The sequence below is a fragment of the Fringilla coelebs genome (assembly GCF_963513975.1).
Source record: "Fringilla coelebs genome assembly, chromosome: 22".
Taxonomy (NCBI): domain Eukaryota; kingdom Metazoa; phylum Chordata; class Aves; order Passeriformes; family Fringillidae; genus Fringilla; species Fringilla coelebs.
Window position 1 is genome coordinate 8,594,025 of NC_140048.1, and position 21,180 is coordinate 8,615,204.

A 21,180-nucleotide genomic window follows, 5' to 3' on the forward strand; every position below is an offset into this window, starting at 1 on the left:
GAAATGATTGCAGCACCTTTCTCTGCTGATCCAGCAGCTGGAGCTGTGCTGAGTGAGTGTTCCCTGTGGGACACAAAAGATTCCAGTCAGTCCATTGGGATCCAGCAGGGTGTTGAAATCCTGGGTTTGCAGCTCCAGAATTACAGGTCTGAGAGCTTCTCTGGATTGTCAGAGGTTTTTAAAGCCCTGAGTTTCTGCTTTTAGTGGAGTTTGCTCCTTGGAGTCTGAGGATAAATGACTAAAAGCAGGAATGGAATCATATGATCTGATTCCTGCTGCCAAAAGATGAAGGGAGGACAGATGGTTTAGGAATTAAGTGAATATTTTACAATGTTTTTCTTTCCAATAATAGAAAAAAGGGTGAAGATTGCCTAATATGCCATTAACAATGCAAATAAGCATGGAGAGAAAACAAGGTGCTCATTCCTTAAAATGTGTGGGAATGCAGGCATTAGTGGTGGAGTTCTTTATTTTTATTTTTTTCCAAAGAAACTCCATTTACTGTTTTTCTCCCTCCTAACCACCCCCCTGGACAGCCACTGCTCCATCCCAGGGAGTTGCTTTGTGGTTATTGTGGTTTTTCTTCACCCAGCAACAAGACAAAAACACAAATAAAGGGGAATGTTCTGGTGGATGCACACATCTTGGTGGAGTCTGATGAGATTTCAGATTGTCAGAAGCAAATCTGGCCCCGTTGTGCTGTGAATTCGAGGCCAGAAATCTGGTTTGGGTACAAATGTTTGAGCTCTGACACAGCACAGGGGGATTTTAGTCCACATCAGGTGTTTAAAGGCTCTGGGGAAACACCAAAATGGGAAATTCTTGGAGTTATTTTAGTGCCTCCCACTCTGGGGTGGTTGTCTGGGAAGTTGCTGTTCCATCCTTTATTTTGATTTATTTCCTTTATTCTCACAGCCCCACATTCTTTAAACACAGAGCACCTGCTGCCACCAACATTTTCATGAACAAATTGTATTTTTCCTGGACAATTTGACAAAACCACTGTCCATTCTGATCTGATGTGATTTCAACTTCCTGATTTTTTTTCCTTTTGTTGTTTCTTTTTGTTTTCCAGGGTGGTGAAGGAAGAGATCTCAGATGACAATGCAAAGCTCCCCTGCTTCAATGGAAGAGTGGTGTCCTGGGTATGTTGGATTTTGTGTCTGGGAATCTCTGTTTGATCCTGGCAGCTGATTTTTAGATGCTGGGATGAAGATACACCAGGAAATAGCAGCAAAGTAGGTTTGTGGGAGTTTTTTCCATCTGAACAGTTGGAACAAGAGTGGAATTCTCAGGTTGAATGAACAGATCTTTCTCATTCCTGTGCTGATTTTAGGAGTTGAAGATCTTGCTCACACTTCTTACAACTTTTATATATTATACCTACTTTAATATTTTAACTATTTAAATATTTTAACTGTTTTATCCCTTAAAACATTTTAGCAGCCCAACCATTGAAGTTTTGCAGTTCAAGGACATTTGCTGCCTGCTGATCACCTTGACCTTTCCCAGCCTGGCTCCTTGCAGGCAGGATTACATGGAAATAACCCAAAAAATCCACTCCAGAATTGATTGCACACGGTTTCCTGCACTCAAGGAGAAGTGCAGTGTGTTTTTCAGACCTGACTCTGACTGGGAGATGCTTTTTAAGCACAGATTCCTTGTGGATCAGCCCCTGCTGGGCTCCCAGCAGCTGGAAATGCTGCTCTGGGGCTGATCACACAGCTCCAGCCACTTCTTCCTGCTCTATTGATTGCTTTTCATTGTAGGGCACTCAGATTCTGGCAGCTGGGCAGTCCCAACAGGTTTTTAGTGTTAGGCAAGCAAAACACGTGGCTTTGTAAAGCTGAGTTTAAAATCAGTCCTCCCACACACACCCAAATGTGTATTAAGCACTCACAGATTTTGTATTAATTGAGGTCTAAAAAATTGGGATTTTCAGTCTGTGCTGTTTGTTCCTGGGAGTTGTGTTCAGAAGCAAAAGTTCCTTTTTCCCTTTTTTTCAGGCCCTCCCTACCTGTTTTTTTTCCTTTGTGCTCCAGCCTGCAGCCCCAGCAGCAGCAGTGGGGGATGACCAGGGTGGCTTTTCCAAGAGCTCAGCCAAGCATTTCCTGCCAGCAGGATCAGAATGCCTTGGCTGGGGTGTGGAGGAGTGGTTGAGAGCTTTATTTTGATTTGAAGCTGCATTTCTGATCCAATTCCAACCTAAAGCTGGGCAGTGCTCAGAGAAAGGAACAAGCACCACTTGCCTCCAGGAGAAAGATTCCCTGGATGAGCAAATTGGTTGTCAAAGGAATAAAACCATTGGCATTAGAGAATGAAAGTGATGTTGAAACAAACAGAGGATGTTTGAGAGCTGAGGATCCACCTGCAGGCAGCACCAATTTATTAATTTCACCAATTCTTCTGTGGGAATGGGATGTGGGATGGGGATCCCTGGCCCAGGAGGAACATCCTGGTGTCCCCTGGCTGCTCTCAGATGCCCCTGAGCTCTGGGTGCTGCTGCTGCTCTTGTCTGCAGCCCAAGGCCTTGGCTGGGGCATGGAGGAGTGGTTGAAAGCTTTATTTTGATTTGAAGCTGCAATCCCTGCAGCATCGGGGCTGACCTGCAGCAGGAATTGCAAATGACTTTTTCCACATGACACCCAGAAAATGGCAGGGCTGATCTGCCCCCGTTTGCTGCTCATTACTGGGAGTTAATTGTTCCCTTCCAATTCTTTCATTGCCCATTCACTGGGACTTGACAGATAATTGCACAAATCTTCCAGGGAGGGCAAAGTTGGGTCTTTACCTCTTAGAAATAGATAGATACAAAAAAATATATAATTAAAAAAAATATATAATATACAATATATATAATATATAATATATATTATATATTATATATATTATATTTAATTTTTAAATTTATGCTTACATCTATATTTATATAATATATATTTTATATATATAATGTATAAAATATATAATATATATAATATATTATATATATTATATATATTATATATCATATATATTATATATCAATATATATAATTTAATTTTTATATTTATGCTTACATCTATATTTGTATTTATACATATATTTATACATATATCTATATTTATACATATATCTATATTTATACACGTATATATTTAGATATAATTTTTTTATATGTGCATATATATAATTTATATATGTGGAGATAAAATATATATGATTTTTCATATATGTAAATATATACATCTAATTTAGATATATATTATATATGGTATTTTTAGATATGATATATAAAATAGAGAGATATATATAGATATGATATATAAAAATAATATAATATATATAAGATATAGACATATATAATAATATATAAAATATATTTAAATATATTTTTATATATAGTATTTAAATATATTATCTAGAAAAACAATCACATGCATCATATAATACATTAATATATAATTAAATATAATATATAGCATATATATAGCAATAAATAGCATATAGCAATATATAGCATATAAAATTAATATATACTTATATATAATTATATATAATTTTAAAATACACACATATTTTTATATATGTGGGGTTTTATATATATATATGTATATATATATGTATATATATTATATGTATATATATATATGTGTGTGTGTGTGTGTGTGTGTGTATATATATATATATATATATATATATATATATATCTCCACACTTTTTTTTTGGTGTTTTGGCCAGGGTTGTTTCTTTATCTGTTGTTTATTTTATTTTTTTACTGGCCCTGAGCTTTGTTTGTCCCCAGTGCTATAAAATGTGTGCCAGCTGCTGGGAGACACTTGGGATTCTTGACAAACCCATCCCTGAGGATTGCTGTGCACGTGTGAAAATGGGGAAATTCAGATTTTGTGCTCCTGGCAGTGACTGCAGTGAGTGTCACAGCCACAGCACAGGTGTAAAAATGTAAAATTCAGATTTTGTGCTCCTGGAAATGTCTGCAGTGAGTTTGACAGCCACAGCACTAAATGTAAAAATGTAAAATTCAGACTGTGTGCTCCTGGCAGTGACTGCAGTGAGTTTCACAGGTGTAAAAATGGTGTAAAATGTAAAATTCCATGTCCCCAGCCCAGCTGAGACTCCTCTTCCCCCCACCTCTCCCTCCTGACTGAGCCCGTGGCTACTTTGAAGTTTCCAGCAGGGCTGACGTGGGGAAATGTGAGATTTTCATCTTTTTTAATCCCATTTGAATCCTTCCATTTGTCAGAGGTGGGAACTTTGATCTGGGTGTCATCTGCAGGACTGATTTCCATAGGGGAGAATCTTCCAGGGAGGATCTGCAGGTCTGGATTAGTGAATTAAAACCACTGCTGCTAATTAGCTATTTCAGCTTCCTCCCCAGCCCTCCTGTGTCCTGCTCGTTTTCCTCCTCCACATCTCACATCTCCTTCCTTTGATTTCAGCCTGCCTTTGTTTTTTCATGTGTGTTTTTGGGGTTTTTTTTTTGCTGGTTTTGTTGTTGTGGTGTTTTTAAGCATGAAATCATTTGGGGCAGAGCTGTTCCTTCCTAGATTCCTGTGCAAGGAATCCTTTTAAATCTTTTTTAAGAATCCTTTTTTCCTTTTAAAATGGTTGATCTTTAGTTTTTTTGAGGATCCAGAGGCTATCATGAATTGAATGTCAGAATTCTTCATTAATTACAATAAATGCATTTACACAAGCACATCTTCTGCCAGAAATAGCTGAGATTTGTCCTGTTTTTCTAACATACAACACAGAATATAATTTTTCTCTGGGAATCATTTATTTGGAGTTTTCTGGGACTGCTTACCTGAAAAAAATTTATTAATGCAGTTTTGCTTTTTGCCTTTTTATTTTTGGTCCTTAACTGGGCAATTTGAAAAAAAAAAAAAAGTGGAAGAAAATAATTTTTTTTGCAATGAATTAAAATGTTTTGCAATGAATTAAAATGTTTTTCCCTTCTCTTGGGAGAAAGTGGAATGGGGGAAGCTGGGAGTGTGGCAGGAATTGGTTTGTGGCTGCTGCCAGCTCTGTTATCTCTGTTTTTTAGGAAGGATTTGCAACATCTGGGAGCAATTCCTTGCCTGGCTGCTGGGAATGTGCAGTTCCCCATTGGCTGGCAGTGATGTCACTGCTTTCTGGGAGGTTTTTTCCTGGTTTTTCCTCCCCATTATCTGGGTGCCAGCAGATAATTCTTGTCCTGTTTGTACATCAGCTTTTTCCAGCCTGTATTTGCAATTATAATGAACTCTGTGGTGGGGCAGAACCATTTGACAAGGGCAGCACAGGAGCTTCAGGGCTGGGAAATGAAAAATAAAAATGCTCTGAGCTGAGGCAGGGAATAAAAACCCCCAGGAGCAGAATCTTGGATGAAATGAGCTGATTTCAGGGCCAGTCTCTTCACACTTTATATAAACCCTCACTCATCCCAAGCCTCATCTCAGCACTGACAATTTCTCCTTGCTCAAATAAAAATCCTTTTACTGCTCAGGTTTTTGCAGAGCTGGGAGTCCTGGTGCCTTTGAGGGAATTCCTGGTGGAGCTCAGCCCTTTCCTGCCATTGCTCCTTTGGGAGCAGCCTTGTGTGGATAATGGGGCACAGCTCTGGAGCTTTGACTTGGGATTTGAGCTGCCTCTGACTTGATGGGAAATAATTACTGCCAGCTCAGAGATGAATGTGGCTGTTGGGAAGTTGCTGTCAAAAATATAAATGGCTCTTTTGGGTATTTCTTTAGTCACTGGGATGCCTTGGGGAGGCTGAGCTAGAGCAGAGCTAAAGAATAAATCAGGGATTTATGAAAAGTTTCTCCTCAATGGATCCACCTTGGGCAGCACAAGAGCCCAGCCAGGGCTGCACCCAAGATGAACCAAAATGGTCCCAAAATGATCCCAGGATGAACCAAAATGGTCCCAAAATGAACCCAGGATGAACCAAGATGGTCCCAAAATGAACCCAGGATGAACCCAAATGGCCCCAAAAATGGATGATTGCTCACAAAATTGTCAGTTCTGCTCCATTTGCATCTTGGAGTGAATTGTCCCGTTCCAGCTGCAGCCCCTGCAGTCCCACCCTTGTTTTTCTCTCTGCAGCCCACGGGGTTTGTGCTCCTGGGCTGAGATTTGGGTCATTTGTCCTTGGTGCCCAGCTGGAGCAGGAATTGTTTTGTCTCCCTGCTCTGTGCACAGAGCTCACCATCCCATAATGTGAGCCCAGCCCCACACACTAAAGCAGCTCAGAATGTGAAAAATAGGAAATCCAAAACCTGAGGCACCAGCACAGAATCTGGAAAACAGAAAATCCAAAACCTGAGGCATCCCCTGGGACCAGTCCCTCACCTCTCCCTGAGCTCAGAGAAGCTCCAGCAGCTGCTGCTGGTCCTCAGTGGGGGTTTCAATGTTGTGTTTTTGGTGCTGATAAATTAATCAATGTTTAGCCAGACAAGATTTGGGATAATTCCCAAGCACTCCACAGAATTTTTCCAGGTGCTTGCAGGAATTCTGTGCCCTGCAGGCTGCAGGTTTCACGTGGAGCCTGAATTTACCCCAATTTTCTGCAGCCTTGGCAGGGATCCCCGCACTTCCCCCCAGATCCTGGGAGTTTGGCTGAACACTTGGAGAAGCTGGTGGGATTCTGAGGATGGAATTTTGTGTCATTCTGGTTTTTTTTCTGTTGGCAGCTGGTCCTGGCTGAGAGCTCCCACTCTGACACGGGCTCCCAGTGCACCGAGAGCCACGTGGAGCTGCCCCCAGCCCTGGAGAGGACAGGAGGCATCGGAGACTCCCGGCCCCCCTCCTTCCAGTAAGGCCCAATTTATTCATCAGATTCTCATCTATCAAATTGATTCATTAATTTCTCATTCCCATCTATTTCTCACCCTCCTTTCCCTTCCTGCTGCAAGCCAGCTGTTTGTTGTTGTGGTTGTAAAAATTAAATATTGAGGAATTAAATGGGGATGGGAATGAAAATCCCCTGTCATTGTTGAGAGTGAAATATTCATCCAAAATATCTCATTTTCCCAGCCCCCATCATTCCAGTAATTCCCATTTATTTATCAAATTCTCATTCCCATCTATTTCTCCCTTCCCTTCCTGCTGCAAGCCAGCTGGTTGTTGTGGTTATAAAAATCAAATATCCTGGAATTAAAAGAGGGATGGGACTGAAAAATCTGTCATTGTTACTGGGAATATTTATCCCATATGAAATATTTATCCAAATATCTCATTTTCCCAGTCCCCATCATTCCAGTAATTCCCATTGATTTATTTATGAAATTCTCATTCCCATCCATTTCTCACCCTCGTTTCTCTTCCTGCTCCAAGACAGCTCTTTGTTGTTGTGGTTCTAAAAATCAAATATTGAGGAGTTAAATGGGGATGGGACTGAAAACCCCCTCTCATTGGTAGAGTGAATATTTACCCAAAATATTTATCCAAAATATCTCATTTTGCCAACATTCTAGTCATTCCCATTGATTTATCAATTTCTAATTCCCATCTATTTCTCACCCTCATTTCCCTTCCTGCTGCAAGCCAACTGTTTGATTTTTATAAAAATCAAATATTGAGGAGTTAAAAGGGGGATGGGACTGAAAACCCCCTGTCATTGCTAGAGTGAATATTCACCCAATATATTTATCCAGAATATCTCATTTTCATGGCCCCCATCATTCCAGTAAGCTCAAATTCCCATTGATTTATTTTTTATTTATTCCCATCTATTTTTCACCCTCATTTCCCTTCCTGCTGCAAGCCAGCTGTTTGTTGCTCAAAATCAAATTCAAAATCAAATCAAATATCGAGGAATTAAAAACCTCTGTCATTCTTAGAGTGAAATATTTATCCAGTATGAAATATTTATCCAAAAATCTCATTTTCCCAGCCCCCATCAATCCAGTAATTCCCATTGATTTATCAATTTCTAATTCCTGTCTATTTCTCACCCTCATTTCCCTTCCTGCTGCAAGCCAGCTGTTTGATTTTTATAAAAATCAAATATTGAGGAATTAAAAGGGGGATGGGACTGAAAAACACCTGTGATTGTTAAGAGTGAAATATTTATCCAAAAATCTCATTTTTCCAGCCTCCATCACTCCAGTAATTCCCATTTATTTATTAAATTCTCATTCCCATCTATTTCTCACCCTCATTTCCCTTCCTGCTCCAAGCCAGCTGTTTGTTGTTGTGGTTCTAAAAATCAAATATTCAGGAATTAAAAGGAGGATGGGACTGAAAACCCCCTGTCATTGTTGAGAGTGAAATATTTATCCAAAATATCTCATTTTCCAGCCTGCTGTGGATGAGTTCAGCGGGGAGGGAGCCCAGAATGCTTTTTGCAGTGATGAGTGTGTTCTGTGTAATTAGGGAGCTGCAGGGCCAGCTGAAGGCTGCTGGCAGCAGGCAGGATTTCCACCAGGAATAAAAATTCCCATTCCATGTCCATGCAGAGGCTGCCAGCTCCAGCTGGGGGTGCCCAGGCTGGGAATATCTGCTTTGATATTCTTATTTCCTCTTCCTGATCCTGAGGATATCTTCATTTTCCAGGGAATTTCCACCAGGAAAAAATTCCTCCTTCCGCCAGGAGGATTGAAAGCAGGGCCTTGTTCTCTTAGGCTGTGTTTGGAGAAGGAAATGTGGCCTGGATTTGCCTTTTTTTCCATTTTTTGGGGATGGATGTTGCCTGGAAGAGCTCTCAGTGTTATGAGTCTTTTTTAAAAAACACCTTTTAGGGGAGGAGAAATGCTGGGAGATGCTGGCAGTGCCTTGCTAGGGCTGTGCTGCCCTCCTGTGTCCTGATCTGGCCAGAAAATAAAACCAGGCTTTTGTCTCTGCGGGCCTAAACCCGCCTGGCACAGCTGCCAGCTCCAGCTTTGTTTAAAGGAATAATTAGCTGCTAATTAGGCACGAGGTTTGTGGGTCCAATTGCTCCTCTAAAATTCCTACTCACAACCTGTGAAATTCAGGTTTATCTGAGCAATAAATCATTTTTAGCTCAGTGCCAGTCCCATCCCTCTACTGCTGACAGGAGCAGGGAATTTCCTGCTTTGCTGCTGCTTTTTGGGGTTCCCCAACGCCCTTGGAGCTGAGTTTGGTGCTGCAGGTGCAGGGGAGGTGGGAGCAGTGACCTCTGAAATGGAGCTGCATTTAATCAGTTCAATTCATTCCATAATTAATTAAATTAATGAATTTAATCATTATTAAAGAAATAATTTTGAATATTCATTATTTATATTTAATGACACCATATTAAATATAATATTATTAAATATATTAATTACTAATACAATAAATTATTATATTTATGTATTATATACAATAAACATTATATACAATATATAATTATATCTTATATACAATATATAATATATATTATTATACATTATATATATCCAATAATACAATATTGTTAAATATATATTAGTTAATAATATAATAAATTAAATATATTATATTATGTATAATATATTATATAATATATAATTATATATAATATAATATTAGATATACTACATTTTATATTATATGAGATATTGTATAATATATCATCTAATACATATGATATATTATATATTATTTAATAATTATTAAATTATTTATTTATTTATTTATTTATTTATTTATTTATTTATTTATTTATTTATTAAATGAATGGGCTCAGCACTGGGGGGAAAAGGCAGCTGGTTTTTTTTCATTTTTGCAGCCTTTGCAATGGTGTCAGTCCCATTTTGGAGCAGGTTTGGGCTCAGTGGGGATCCTGAGCAGAGCTCAGGGATGGCCAGCAGTGACCTGAGCAATTTGTCACCTCTCCCCTCTGCCAGCTGTGCTGCACTCACCAAGAAGTGTAAAAAAATCCCTGTGGCAGCACTGGAATTGGCCTGGCCTTTTGGGAGGGATTCAAATGTGTCCCCAGATGTCAAATGTGCCCCCAGATGTTTTCCTGCAGGATTCAAATGTGCCCCAGATGTTTTCCTGCAGGACTGAAGTGTGCCCCAGATGTTTTCCTGCAGGGCAGCCTCGATGTCCTCGTGGCTGTGCTGGGCACGTCACCCATTGCGTCTGTGCTCAGGGAGGGCGGTGGGCACGAGCTCTGAAATGGGGAAATGGCTTCACCCCTCAGCTCTTTGGGGTTCTCTTTTCACCTCTCAGGTGTTTTTGGGCTGTCTTTTTCCCCCCTGAGGTGTTTTTGGGTGCCCCATCAGGCTGGGCCAGCGTGCCGCATTCCCGCTCCGAGCGGTTCCAGCTGTTCCCAGCTGGGGCTGGCAGGGTGGGGAAGGGGAGAGCAGAACAGCCCAGTGATTGTCCCCTGGTCTCTGTGACAGCCCCAATGCCGCCAGCAGCAGGGATGGCCTGGACAACGAGACGGGCACCGAGTCCGTGGTCAGCCACCGGCGCGAGCGGCACCGGCGCAGGAACCGCGAGGGCCACGAGGACGGTGAGTGCCTCCGCATCCTCCCCTTCCTCATCTTCCTCACGGCTCCTCTGGGGCACTGGGAGGGTCCCCAGGAGCAGGTGAGAGATGGGGATCGGACTCAGTGTTCTCAGAAGGCTGATTGATTGATTGATTATTATAGGATGTGATGTTATAGAACATGATGGGATGTTATATAATACGTGTTATATTATTATATATCACATGACCCCAGTCACATGACACCCCATGTCACATGGCTTATCACATGGCCCTCAGTCACATGCCCTGTCACATGGCATATCACATGAACACCCACGATATCACATGACCCCCATCATATTATCCCATCACATGACATATCACATGGCATGTCACATAGCATATCACATGATCCACCCCAATATCACGACCCCCAATATCACATGACCCCCAATATCACATGACCCCCATCATTTTATCCCATCACATGACATATTTCATGGCATATCACATGACATGTTGCATGATGTATCACATGACCCCTGTATCACATGACATATCACATGACATATGACATGGTGTGCCTGGTGTGATATGATGTTATACTATATTATGCTATACTGGATTGTGCTATACTAAAGTGTATTGAAGAAAGAGAAAGGGTTCAGACAGAAGGTTGAACAAGAATGAACAATAAAAACTCGTGGCTGGCTCCTCAGAGCTGAGGAGCTGAGAAACAATTCCCATGGAACCAATCAAACGTGCCCCTGTTGGTAAAGGATCTCCAGAGCACATCCCAAAGCAGCAAACACAGGGGAGGCAATCACATCATTGTTATTTACATTTTTCTCTGAGGATTCTCAGCTTCCCAGGAGAAGCAATCCTGGCAAAGGGATTTTTCAGAAAATATCCCAGTGACACTCCTCCTCCTCCCCAGGAGACTCGTGGCTGCATTCCTGCCAGCTTTCAGGGACTCTTCATTATTATTTTAATGCAATAATTTGATAATTGCTCTGAAAGTCTTTGAAGCTCAGCGTTTTTCCCAGAAACACTCCACAGTGAAGTGGCAGAGAGATTGTCAAAAACAATGTTCAGAACTTTGTGTAGCATGAGAGGATGAATCGCTTGGCTGTTGATTTCTCAAGGTTTGGATCAGCTGTGGTGTTTCTGAAGATCTTTTTTTGTACCTAAATGCATCCAAAGTGCACCTATAAAATGCAGAACTCCATCTCTTGCCTCTGGTCTGTACATCAAAGGAAGCTTGGGTTTTTCATTCATTGCCAGACGAGAATTTCCAGGCTTAATTAAGAATTAATAGGTGCCGCCCATTGTGTTAAAATGGTGCAGAATTTGGAATACTTGGGCCCAAGAAATGCCATCACAGCCTTTATTCACAGCTCCACCCACCAAAGCATTTGCCTCCAGTTAAAAATCAGATTTCTACAGAGGGATTGTGCTCATTTAACCCTTCCAGAGTGTCACTGATCAGGAGTGGATGGAAATCCCTCAGTGGGAGGCGCAGGGAGCTGTCTGTGCATGATCCTGACTGAGATTCCTTTGGATCCAGTTAGAGCCCCAGAAATCAGATTTATACAGAGGGATTGTGCTCATTTAACCCTTCCAGAGTGTCACTGCTGAGGAATGGATGGAAATCCCTCAGTGGGAGGAGCAGGGAGCTGTCTGTGCATGATCCTCACTGCAGATTCCTTTGGGAACTGGCAGAAAGAGGCAAAATCCTCTGACAGTGTTGATGAAAAACGTGCTGCAGGAAGAATGTGAGAAGGGGAGTTGTTTCAAGCATTAAATCAGTGCCAGGGCATGTTTTGCTCTGGGTATTTTTGGCATAAGAGCTGGTGTTGGTGGATGGAATTGTTTGAGCACTGGAGTGGTCTGAAACCAATTCATGCATTTCCCTTGAGAAGGAAATGGGATTAAATTTCCTCCTTTTACCAAAGCCCAGGCAAGAGCCTGTCACAAACATTTCTGTTCTCTGAATTTAGACAGGTGAGTTCTGTCAGTGTGCATAGAGCAGAGAGAGCTGCTTTCAAAGGCATTATTTAATGTCCCTGGTGTTTCTGTGCTCATAACAATAATTTAATTTAGCAACAACAACATCCAGTACAATAACACCACCAGGAGCGTGTTGTTTTCAGTGGAAAGCAAATCTAAAATGCACAGTTCAGCTCTGTGTCCTGAATTGCCACCTGGCAACACTAAAAGAAGTGAAATACCCAAAAGCTGGGAAGGATTTTAAGGCCTTTTCATAGCAATGATCACAGGGTCACCCTTTCCTTGTACCTGCAAGTCTTGTCTGGATGGAAAATGGGGGAACAGCCCCAGGAGAAGGGGGACAGGGATGGGGAAAGGGCTGTGACACCTGGATGCCAGCAGCTGTGTGCTGGGAAAATCCTCCTGTCCCTGCAGGGAGCAGGAAGTGCAGTGAGAGTGTTTGATGTGCTCCTGCAGGGACTCGTTTGAGTCATGCCCAAATGACAGCCCTGGTGCTTGGCAGAGGGATCTGCTGCAGCTCTGTGTTACTCACAGCTTTGTGCCAGAGGATTTATTCCACAGGCACAGGAACAGCTCACCCAGCTGGACAATTTGGAAGTGTTTGGTACAGAGGATCACCCACCCTGGCAAAGAGGATTTCCCTGGGTTCCCTCAAGGGAAGGGAGTTCTTGTTCCACAAGAAAGCAGGAGCAGGGTGTTGCAGCCTTCATTTCAAACAGGTGAGGTGAGAAAAGGTGTGAAGGAGCCATTTGGGAGCAGAGAAACACCGAGCTGGAACCTGAACAGGTCCAACAGGCTGAGCCCAGAGCGCTGGAATTGAGAGGCTGGGAAAACCCCAACACTAAACCAAGATTTTTCTGTGCTTCTCTCCATTTTAATTTACAACAATTGCTTCCTAATTTTACTGGAAAACGTTGCCAGCTTTGAGTTTGGGCTTGAAGTGCAACAAGATCCTTGCAGAGGTTTGGTTTGGAGCTGGGGGGATGGAGAATTCCCCAGGTTCTCCAGGGATAATGGGCAGTGTGGTTCCATGGGTGGGTTGTTCAGCATGGCTGCCTGCACGTTTCCCTCCTTTGCTGCAGGGTTGCTCACCCCAGAAAAGCTGTTTCTGCTGAACTGCTACTGGGCAATTCCACACACACAGTGCTAAATACTGATTGCAGCTGGAAGGTGTGGGACACACCTGGGTGATCTGACAGCGTTTTCATGCCTCTTCCCATTGAAAATGCAGAAGGATTTGGGGTTTCCCTAAGCTCTTCCACCCATTTCCCTTAAATTGTATTCCTGTTTTAAGTGCACAGCAATGAATCTCCATCTGTGCTTGCACATTCTCTGATTTTAAAAGAATCCCCACAATGATGGTGGCTTGAGGAATGTAATAAATCTCCTTTTTTGGAGCTGTGTGACGCTGCAGATACAAACACCAAGAAAACCTCGAGGAAACTGACGTGGAAAAAAAAAATCAACATGTCAGAGCTCCCACTTTACAAACCTCATTGCTTTGGGAGGCTGACAAAGTTCTTATTAAGTGAAAGTAGAGTGAGGATCTTAATTAGGGTGGTGGGAGGTCTGCCTGGCACATGTGGTGGGGACCCCTGGCTGGGAGGAACAAAGCTGCCATGTCACTTTGCTGAGGAGGAGTGGGAAAGGGGACTGTGGAAGCTCTAATTAGGGAGGTAATTAAGGGACAAGAGGGTTTTTTTGGGTGTTGAGGAATGTTTTATAGCTGCTGCCGGGTTTCTGACAAGTCTGCAGATGTCAAGTGTGACGCCGAGGTTTCAACACCCACTTTGCTGTGGGGTGAATTTAACTCTTGTGCAGCCAGTGAGGAGTGCCTGTGCCTGGAGAACCCCTCATGTGGGCAGGCTCACAGATCCCAAATGTTTGGGAAGAGCAGCAGCTGCAGATTTCCCCTGGCTGCTGCAATATGTGGAGTTTGAACTGTGATTTGTGACTGGAGAACAGCTGGGGTGGGAATGTAGAGCCTGACTGGGGCTGTGTGAGGATCCAAAGAGCTTCAGTCCCAAGGCAAGTCAGGGCACAGGGATGTGCCCATAAGGCAGGATTTCTAATAATAAAGTGCTTTTCATACCTTCTGATAATGGAATCTCTGTATCACCTTTGTTTGTCCCCAATACCCCTTTGGTGACACTTATTTATCCTTTTTCCTTCTTGCTTTCTATGTCAACCTTGGTAGGAAATTCTTTCAGGGAATAAACATGGCTCCTCTTCTCAAACTTCTCTGTGGCTCACAGAATTCACAGTAAAACCTCTCCCACACCTCCTGCTGTGGTGCCACAACCCCCTGGGCTGTAACCCTCCTTTCTTGTGCCCTGCAGGCCCCAGGATCAACGGGCACCCCAAGCTGGACAGGCACCGGGAGCACCCCCCTGGCTACGACAGCTCCTCCACCATGCTGAGCAGCGAGCTGGAGTCCAGCAGCTTCATCGACTCTGAGGATGATGACAACACCAGCAGGTACAGCCCTGCCAGGAGCACAGCTCTGGGCACCTGCTTGGGCTCCTCTAATCTTTTATTTTAAGTTTTCCTTTCATTTCTGTTGTGATTTTGATGCCTTGTGAAGGCTGCCCTAGAGCAGAGCTAAAGAATAAAGCAGGGATTTATGAAAAGTTTCTCCTCCATGGATCCACCTTGGGCAGCACAAGAGCCCAGCCAGGGCTGCACCCAAGATGAACCAAAATGGTCCCAAAATGAACCCAAAATGAACCAAAATGGTCCCAAAATGAACCCAGGATGAACCAAAATGGTCCCAAAATGAACCCAGGATGAACCAAAATGGTCCCCAAAAATGGCTGATTGCTCACAAAATTGTCAGTTCTGCTCCATTTGCATCTTGGAGTGAATTGTCCCGTTCCAGCTTCAGCCCCTGCAGTCCCACCCTCGTTTTTCTCTCTGCAGCCCACGGGGTTTGTGCTCCTGGGCTGAGATTTGGCTCATTTGTCCTTGGTGCCCAGCTGGAGCAGGAATTGTTTTGTCTCCCTGCTCTGTGCACAGAGCTCACCATCCCATAATGTGAGCCCAGCCCCACACACTAAAGCAGCTCAGAATGTGAAAAATAGAAAATCCAAAACCTGAGGCATCAGCACAGAGTCTGGAAAACAGAAAAGCCAAAACCTGAGGCATCAGTTTGAGCACAGGTTGTTCATCACTGTGTGGAGTCACTGCTCAGTTTTTGTGTCCAGGCTCTGGATCCAATGTATAAATCCATGAGTTATATCTCTTAAGTTATATCTAAAGATATTTTTGTTTTTCTTTAAGAAGTCTTTACCTCTGTTATTGAGTCCAAACCACTTCTCCAGTTGAAAGAAAAGCTCTGCTCCTCTCCTTTTCATAGCAACAATGGCCACATTTCCAGATCAAAGCACTCTGCCTGCCTATTTATAAAGCAGTGGTGTGAATATTAAAACAAAATACTGTCAGCAGAGGTTCCTAATAAATGTGCACTTCACTGGAGCTCAGTTATAGAGGAATTCCTGGGTAATTGCACAGTCTGAGACCTATGAGCAGTTCAGGAATTCATCAAAGTTAATGCTGCTGCAAAGGCAGCCTGGCTGCCATGTATTTGTGGCTTCTTCATTATTTCTTTCTTTTTGTGTAGGCAGGGTGTGTGAATTATTCCCTGCTTGAAAAATGCCTCTCATTTCAAGGCATCTTTGTTATATCTAAAGATGTTTTTGTTTTTCTTTAAGAAGTCTTTAAGCCAATACATTTCATGGATTCAAAATAGTTATTTTCATGGATGTAAAACCAATCTAAAGCGTTTTCCTTTCTTTTCCTGGCCACATTCTCTGGAATACTCTTCATTTTCCTGGCCACTGAGCTTTTGTTCATCCCAGTGGACTCTGAAAATCCAGCTTGGATTTGTCAGAGGACAGCAGGGTGACAGATCTCTGGTGGGTCACAGGGATCTGCAGCTAAAACAAATAAGGCAGAACATGGTAATTTTAATAAAACCATGGGATTTTTAATAAAAACAGCAAAAAGCAACTACTCCTGGAGATCCTGAAGCCCTGCTGTGTTTACAAACATGATCAGCTTTTGGGTCTTGGGGGATCTGTTGGTTCTTGCAGTTGGTCAGGGTTTAAAGACTTCACAATTCTGATTAAAGGCTGAGAGTTTCCAAAGGGCTGAAAGGGTAACTAAAATTCACATTGGAGATTTAGCCCTGAATTGGTTTCAAGAATTTATTATGCAGTCCCAGTGAAGTGCAAGGTGTCCCTGCACATGGCAGGGGTTGGATAAGATGAGTTTAAGGCCCCTTCCAACCCAAACCATTCCATGATGAGCTATAAAAAATCACCTTTCTGGGTATTTACCTGCAAGGAGGGTTTGTCCTTAACCCTGGATGCGCCCTGAGCCTTCCCAAAGCCTTCAGGGCTCCCAAAAACTGGACCCCACAACAACAACCAAACCTTGCAGCTGCTTTGTGTTTCTTGTAAATAAATGAATAATTTCCATGGCAGCAAGCAGGGCAGTGGGGCAGGATTAGCTCAGGGTGGCCACATTAGAGCAGACCCAGCGAAATCTTCCTCTATGATGAATAAAATAATAATAAAACTTCCTGAGTCTGACCTGAGAAGAAAGAGATTCTTGGAAGCTGCTGCTGCTGCCTTTCCCTCTGGAGATTGGGCAGGAGTTTTTGGCACAGGAGGAGCTGCCAGGCCAGCTAGTCAGGAAGAACCACTGCAGGAATGCTCCCAGGTATGCTGTTGTGTTCCAGGGATGATGTTCTCAGGCACGGGACACTTGGTGCTGGCAGGGAGAAGTTTTCTGTAGAGGCAAATCAGGCAAAGAGCAAATGGAGAAGGTTCCAGAGCTGCTGGAGGCACCAGCCTGGGGACAGAGGAGGGGTCTGAGGGGTGAGTTTGGTCCCTGAGGGACACACCAGCCTGGGGACAGCGGGGTCAGTTTGGTCCCTGGTGGACACATCCCCTGGGGACAGAGGGGTCTGGGGGGACAGTTTGGTTTGTGACAGGTGATGGACACATCTCCTGGGGACAGAGGGGCCAATTTGGGCCCTGGTGGACAGAGGAGGGGTCTGAGGGGTCAGTTTGGTCCCTGCTGGACACACCAGCCTGGGGACAGAGGGTCTGAGGGGTCATTTTGGTCCCCTGGGGACAGAGGGGTCAATTTGGTCCCTGCTGGACACGTGCCCTGGGGACAGAGGGGTCTGAGGGGACAGTTTGGTCCCCTGGGGACAGAGGGGTCAGTTTGGTTTGTGACAGGCTGATGGACACATCCCCTGGTGACTGAGGGTCAGTTTGGTCCCTGATGGACACACCAGCCTGGGGACAGAGGGTCTGAGGGGACAGTTTGGTCCCTGTTGGACACATCCCCTGGGGACAGAGGGGTCTGAGGGGACAGTTGGGTCCCCTGGGGACAGGGAGGTGACTTTGGCTCCTGGATTCTGGTGGGTTCTGGTGCAGGAGCTGCTCTGTGGGGAGCCTGGCAGGGAGGGGGCACTGAGGCAGGAAATCAGAGGGCAGGGATGTTGCTGTCCTGCAAGGGAAGAGCTGGTGAGGTGAGGATGCTTTTCTGGCTCTGTTGGGTTCTGTTGGAATGGGAGCAGTGGGACAGAGCTGGGTAATTCCCACCCAAGGAAATTCTGTGGCATTCAGTTAAAGAATAATGTCATGTTTTGGTGAATTAACCTGTTCACAGACGTTCCAGGACAGTGCAGAGTGACAGTGGGAGCACAAGCATTTATTTCCTTTTTTTTCCAAGTGTTTAACAATTTTTGAACAAATAGTTTAACAAATTTTTTTACAAATGGAACGTTTCTGTTGTTTGCAGGTAGGATTTTGAACACTGGTTGATGTAGGGAACTTCATAATAAAAGCTTTTTTCTGTCTTCTCTAAAGTAAAGATTTAACAAATCTGACATCTGTAGCTGTAGGATTATTGTCAGCAATTGCTGCTCTCAATTCAATGCAACTAAAGGAATACACTGCAAAAAAATTGTTTATTTCTCATTTAAGAAATTGCCATAATTGTGGATAAGCTTTCTTTAACAAACGTTGCCTTTTTCCCCTGTCCTTTGGAAATTGTAGAATGGAGAAAAAATTATTACTATTATTATTATTACAATATTTTTAAAAATCTCTTCTGTGGTATTTATTGGCATTTGTGTTAGAAGTGCAGTCAGGGTTTTGGTGCAGGAAATTAATTGGCAGTGATAATTCCAGATTTGTTTTTCATCTTTGCACTTTATTTGTCTCAAAAGCTCAGATTTACCATCTTGTCTTGCTCATCAGATTGTAATAATAACAACTTTTACCCAGCATTTCTGGAGATGCTTCAGAGAGCAAAATATTCCTCATTAGAGGAGGTTTGAGCTGCTTTTAGCACCCAGATGCTCCCAGAATATTCAGCAGGGATGCATTAAGGCTGTGGATTGAGCAGAAATCACAAGGGGAGATGATGGAATGTGATGAAAATAGGTGTAAAAATATTCCTGCAGAGCCTTCTGATCAGCAGTTCTGTGCAGCTGCTGTGAGAGGCTGGTTTAACTCTTAATTTTTCCCTGAAATGTTTTGTGTCCCCTTGAACTAAACCTGAGCTTTTCTCAGGAGCTGATTCTCATCCTTCCATCCTCATGCTGAGCAGAATGACAAAAATACAACAAGAACAATTTCATTTCTCAGATGTTGTCAGCTGCTAACAGGAGCTCAGAGATTTGCCAGGAAAGTCTGGTTTTGCTGGTTTAATTTGAGAGAAAAATGCACTTTTAGGGAGCAGGCAGCTTCACTGTGGAGGGAGTGCCTTGGCTTTCCTCAGATTCTCCCAAACTGGGAAGTTTTAGCTGAATCCTCTGGTGAGGGAAGAGGAGGAGAAGGAAATGGGAGAGGAAGCAGGAAGGGGCAGAATATTGCCAGCAAAATGAAAGAGGAGGGTTTTGTGTCAGCCTTTGATGAATATTGAACAAGCCCAGTTTGGGAGCCCTGGCTTTGACACCTCCTTATTTTTCCTGTAGGAAGGCAAAACCTCCCAAGCCCAGGTTCTGTGTGAGCTGTTTTACCAACCAGAAATGATGAAATGATCACATTTTGGATCCTTTTTTGTTTTTGGTAAAATCCTACCTCTTGGTTCTTCAGTTCCCCTTGCTGGGAGGGGAAGGAGGAGTGTGTGAGGTTAACATGCCTGAAATAGTTGTGTGAGCTCAAGGGAATGTCAGGAGATTCACACCCTCTGAGCAGCTCCAGGGCTGATACTTGATAAAAATATTTCAGGCCAGAGGGGTTTCCTGTGGGCAATTCCTTTTTGGAATTGCTGGCATCAAGTTTTTGAGGTATTGTCACATTCCTGCATGTGGCTGGAACGTGGAAGGCAGGGATGTGGAAATTGGGGGGAAAAGCCTGGCAGGGTTTGTTTTGTGTTCTATAAGGCTGGAATTTTTAATCTTGGTTAATGATGGAGCATTGCTTTGTCTTTTTTTTTTTTTTCCATTCTTACATATTAAATAGAGGAGAGATGTCTCTGTGGTGTTATCGTGGTATCTTTATAATCTGGGCTTTGTTCCAGGCTCCTGAAATTAATTTGGGCAAATCCATTTCTGTCTCATTCTGTTCTCTGTAAAGTGAGGATGATTAATGCTCCAAACTCTTAAAGACCTTAAAGATTTATATGTAAAATGTGGCACATTTAGGTTCTGCAAGTTTGGAGAGCCTGGAAAAAAAGAGCAAAATAAAACTGAACAGAATGTGTGAAGGTAAATCATATTCACTGTCCACCTGTTACCAATTTCTGTTTGCTTTCTTTAAATTCAAGCCTTGAATTCCTGGTAACAGTGGAAGAAAATACAGCACCATGACAGGACTCCCAAAAATGAGCATTATGGGTTGCACTCAGACCTGCTCCCAGAAGAAAACAAATGCTAAATTAAACAGTAATTAAATTATTCATCTGATCCCTGCTGTCCTGCAGCTGGAATCTCCTCCTGAGCTGTCTGAGTGATTTCCCCTGTCCTGCTGCTGCAGGAATCAGCTGCTGCAGGTGGCAGAGCCTGGCAGGGGTGACATTTGCTGTCCTTGCCCTCAGGTTGAGCAGCTCCACGGAGCAGAGCACCTCGTCCCGCCTCATCCGCAAGCACAAGCGCCGGAGGAGGAAACAGAGGATGAGGCAGATTGACAGGGTAAGGCTGGCACCAGCAGCACCCAGGGAGCTGAGCTGGGACTGGTGAGTGGAGCTGTTGACTCAGGAAGGGATCCAGGACAGGTCTGTGCCTGTTGAATTCACTGGGAAGGCTCCCTGTGGCTCCAGGCTGGGATAAATCTCTGCATTTGATGTTCTGCGGCTCCAAAGTGAAACTTTCACCTCTCCCTTTCTCCCTTCACTGTGCAGTGATCCCATTTCTTGTCTTTTCCAAGTCTCTGGAGGAGAAGCTCCATTATGATGTGGGAAGGGGTGTGAGGTGCCCTGAGACCTGCATCCTGCTGGGAGGAGAAACCCAAGTTCACAGGAAATCCCAAATCTTTGCCCTTCCCTGTGCCAGTCCTTGGCAGCAGGATCAGGGTGACCCCATGGACACTGAAATTTGTTTTGTTCTCCCATAAATCTCAGTCTCCACGCATTAAAGAATGACCTCACACACATTTTATCCCAGGGTAGTGTTTTAGAAGGTCTTTGCTAAGCACCTTTGTGTTTCATTTTGGAGGCAGGGCAGTGTCTCTCCTCTCCCCTCCTTTAGGGAGGAGCTGTGGGTGCAATAATTCACACTGCACTGGGCACTTTGGGATCCAAATGTTTGCCTGCCAGTCACAGCCAG

General features: G+C 43.4%; 1 protein-coding gene across 2 annotated transcripts in view; it reads left to right on the forward strand.

The window, feature by feature from the left end:
- Positions 1-21,180, forward strand: part of DVL1 (dishevelled segment polarity protein 1) — a 50,888-nt gene that overhangs the window by 15,205 nt on the left and 14,503 nt on the right. For both annotated transcript variants that reach the window (XM_084220357.1, XM_084220358.1), the window contains exons 2-6: positions 1,076-1,145; positions 6,676-6,797; positions 10,315-10,427; positions 14,735-14,873; positions 20,454-20,547. In XM_084220357.1, the coding sequence (XP_084076483.1) occupies positions 1,076-1,145; positions 6,676-6,797; positions 10,315-10,427; positions 14,735-14,873; positions 20,454-20,547 (538 nt within the window). The remainder of the gene's footprint in view (positions 1-1,075; positions 1,146-6,675; positions 6,798-10,314; positions 10,428-14,734; positions 14,874-20,453; positions 20,548-21,180) is intronic.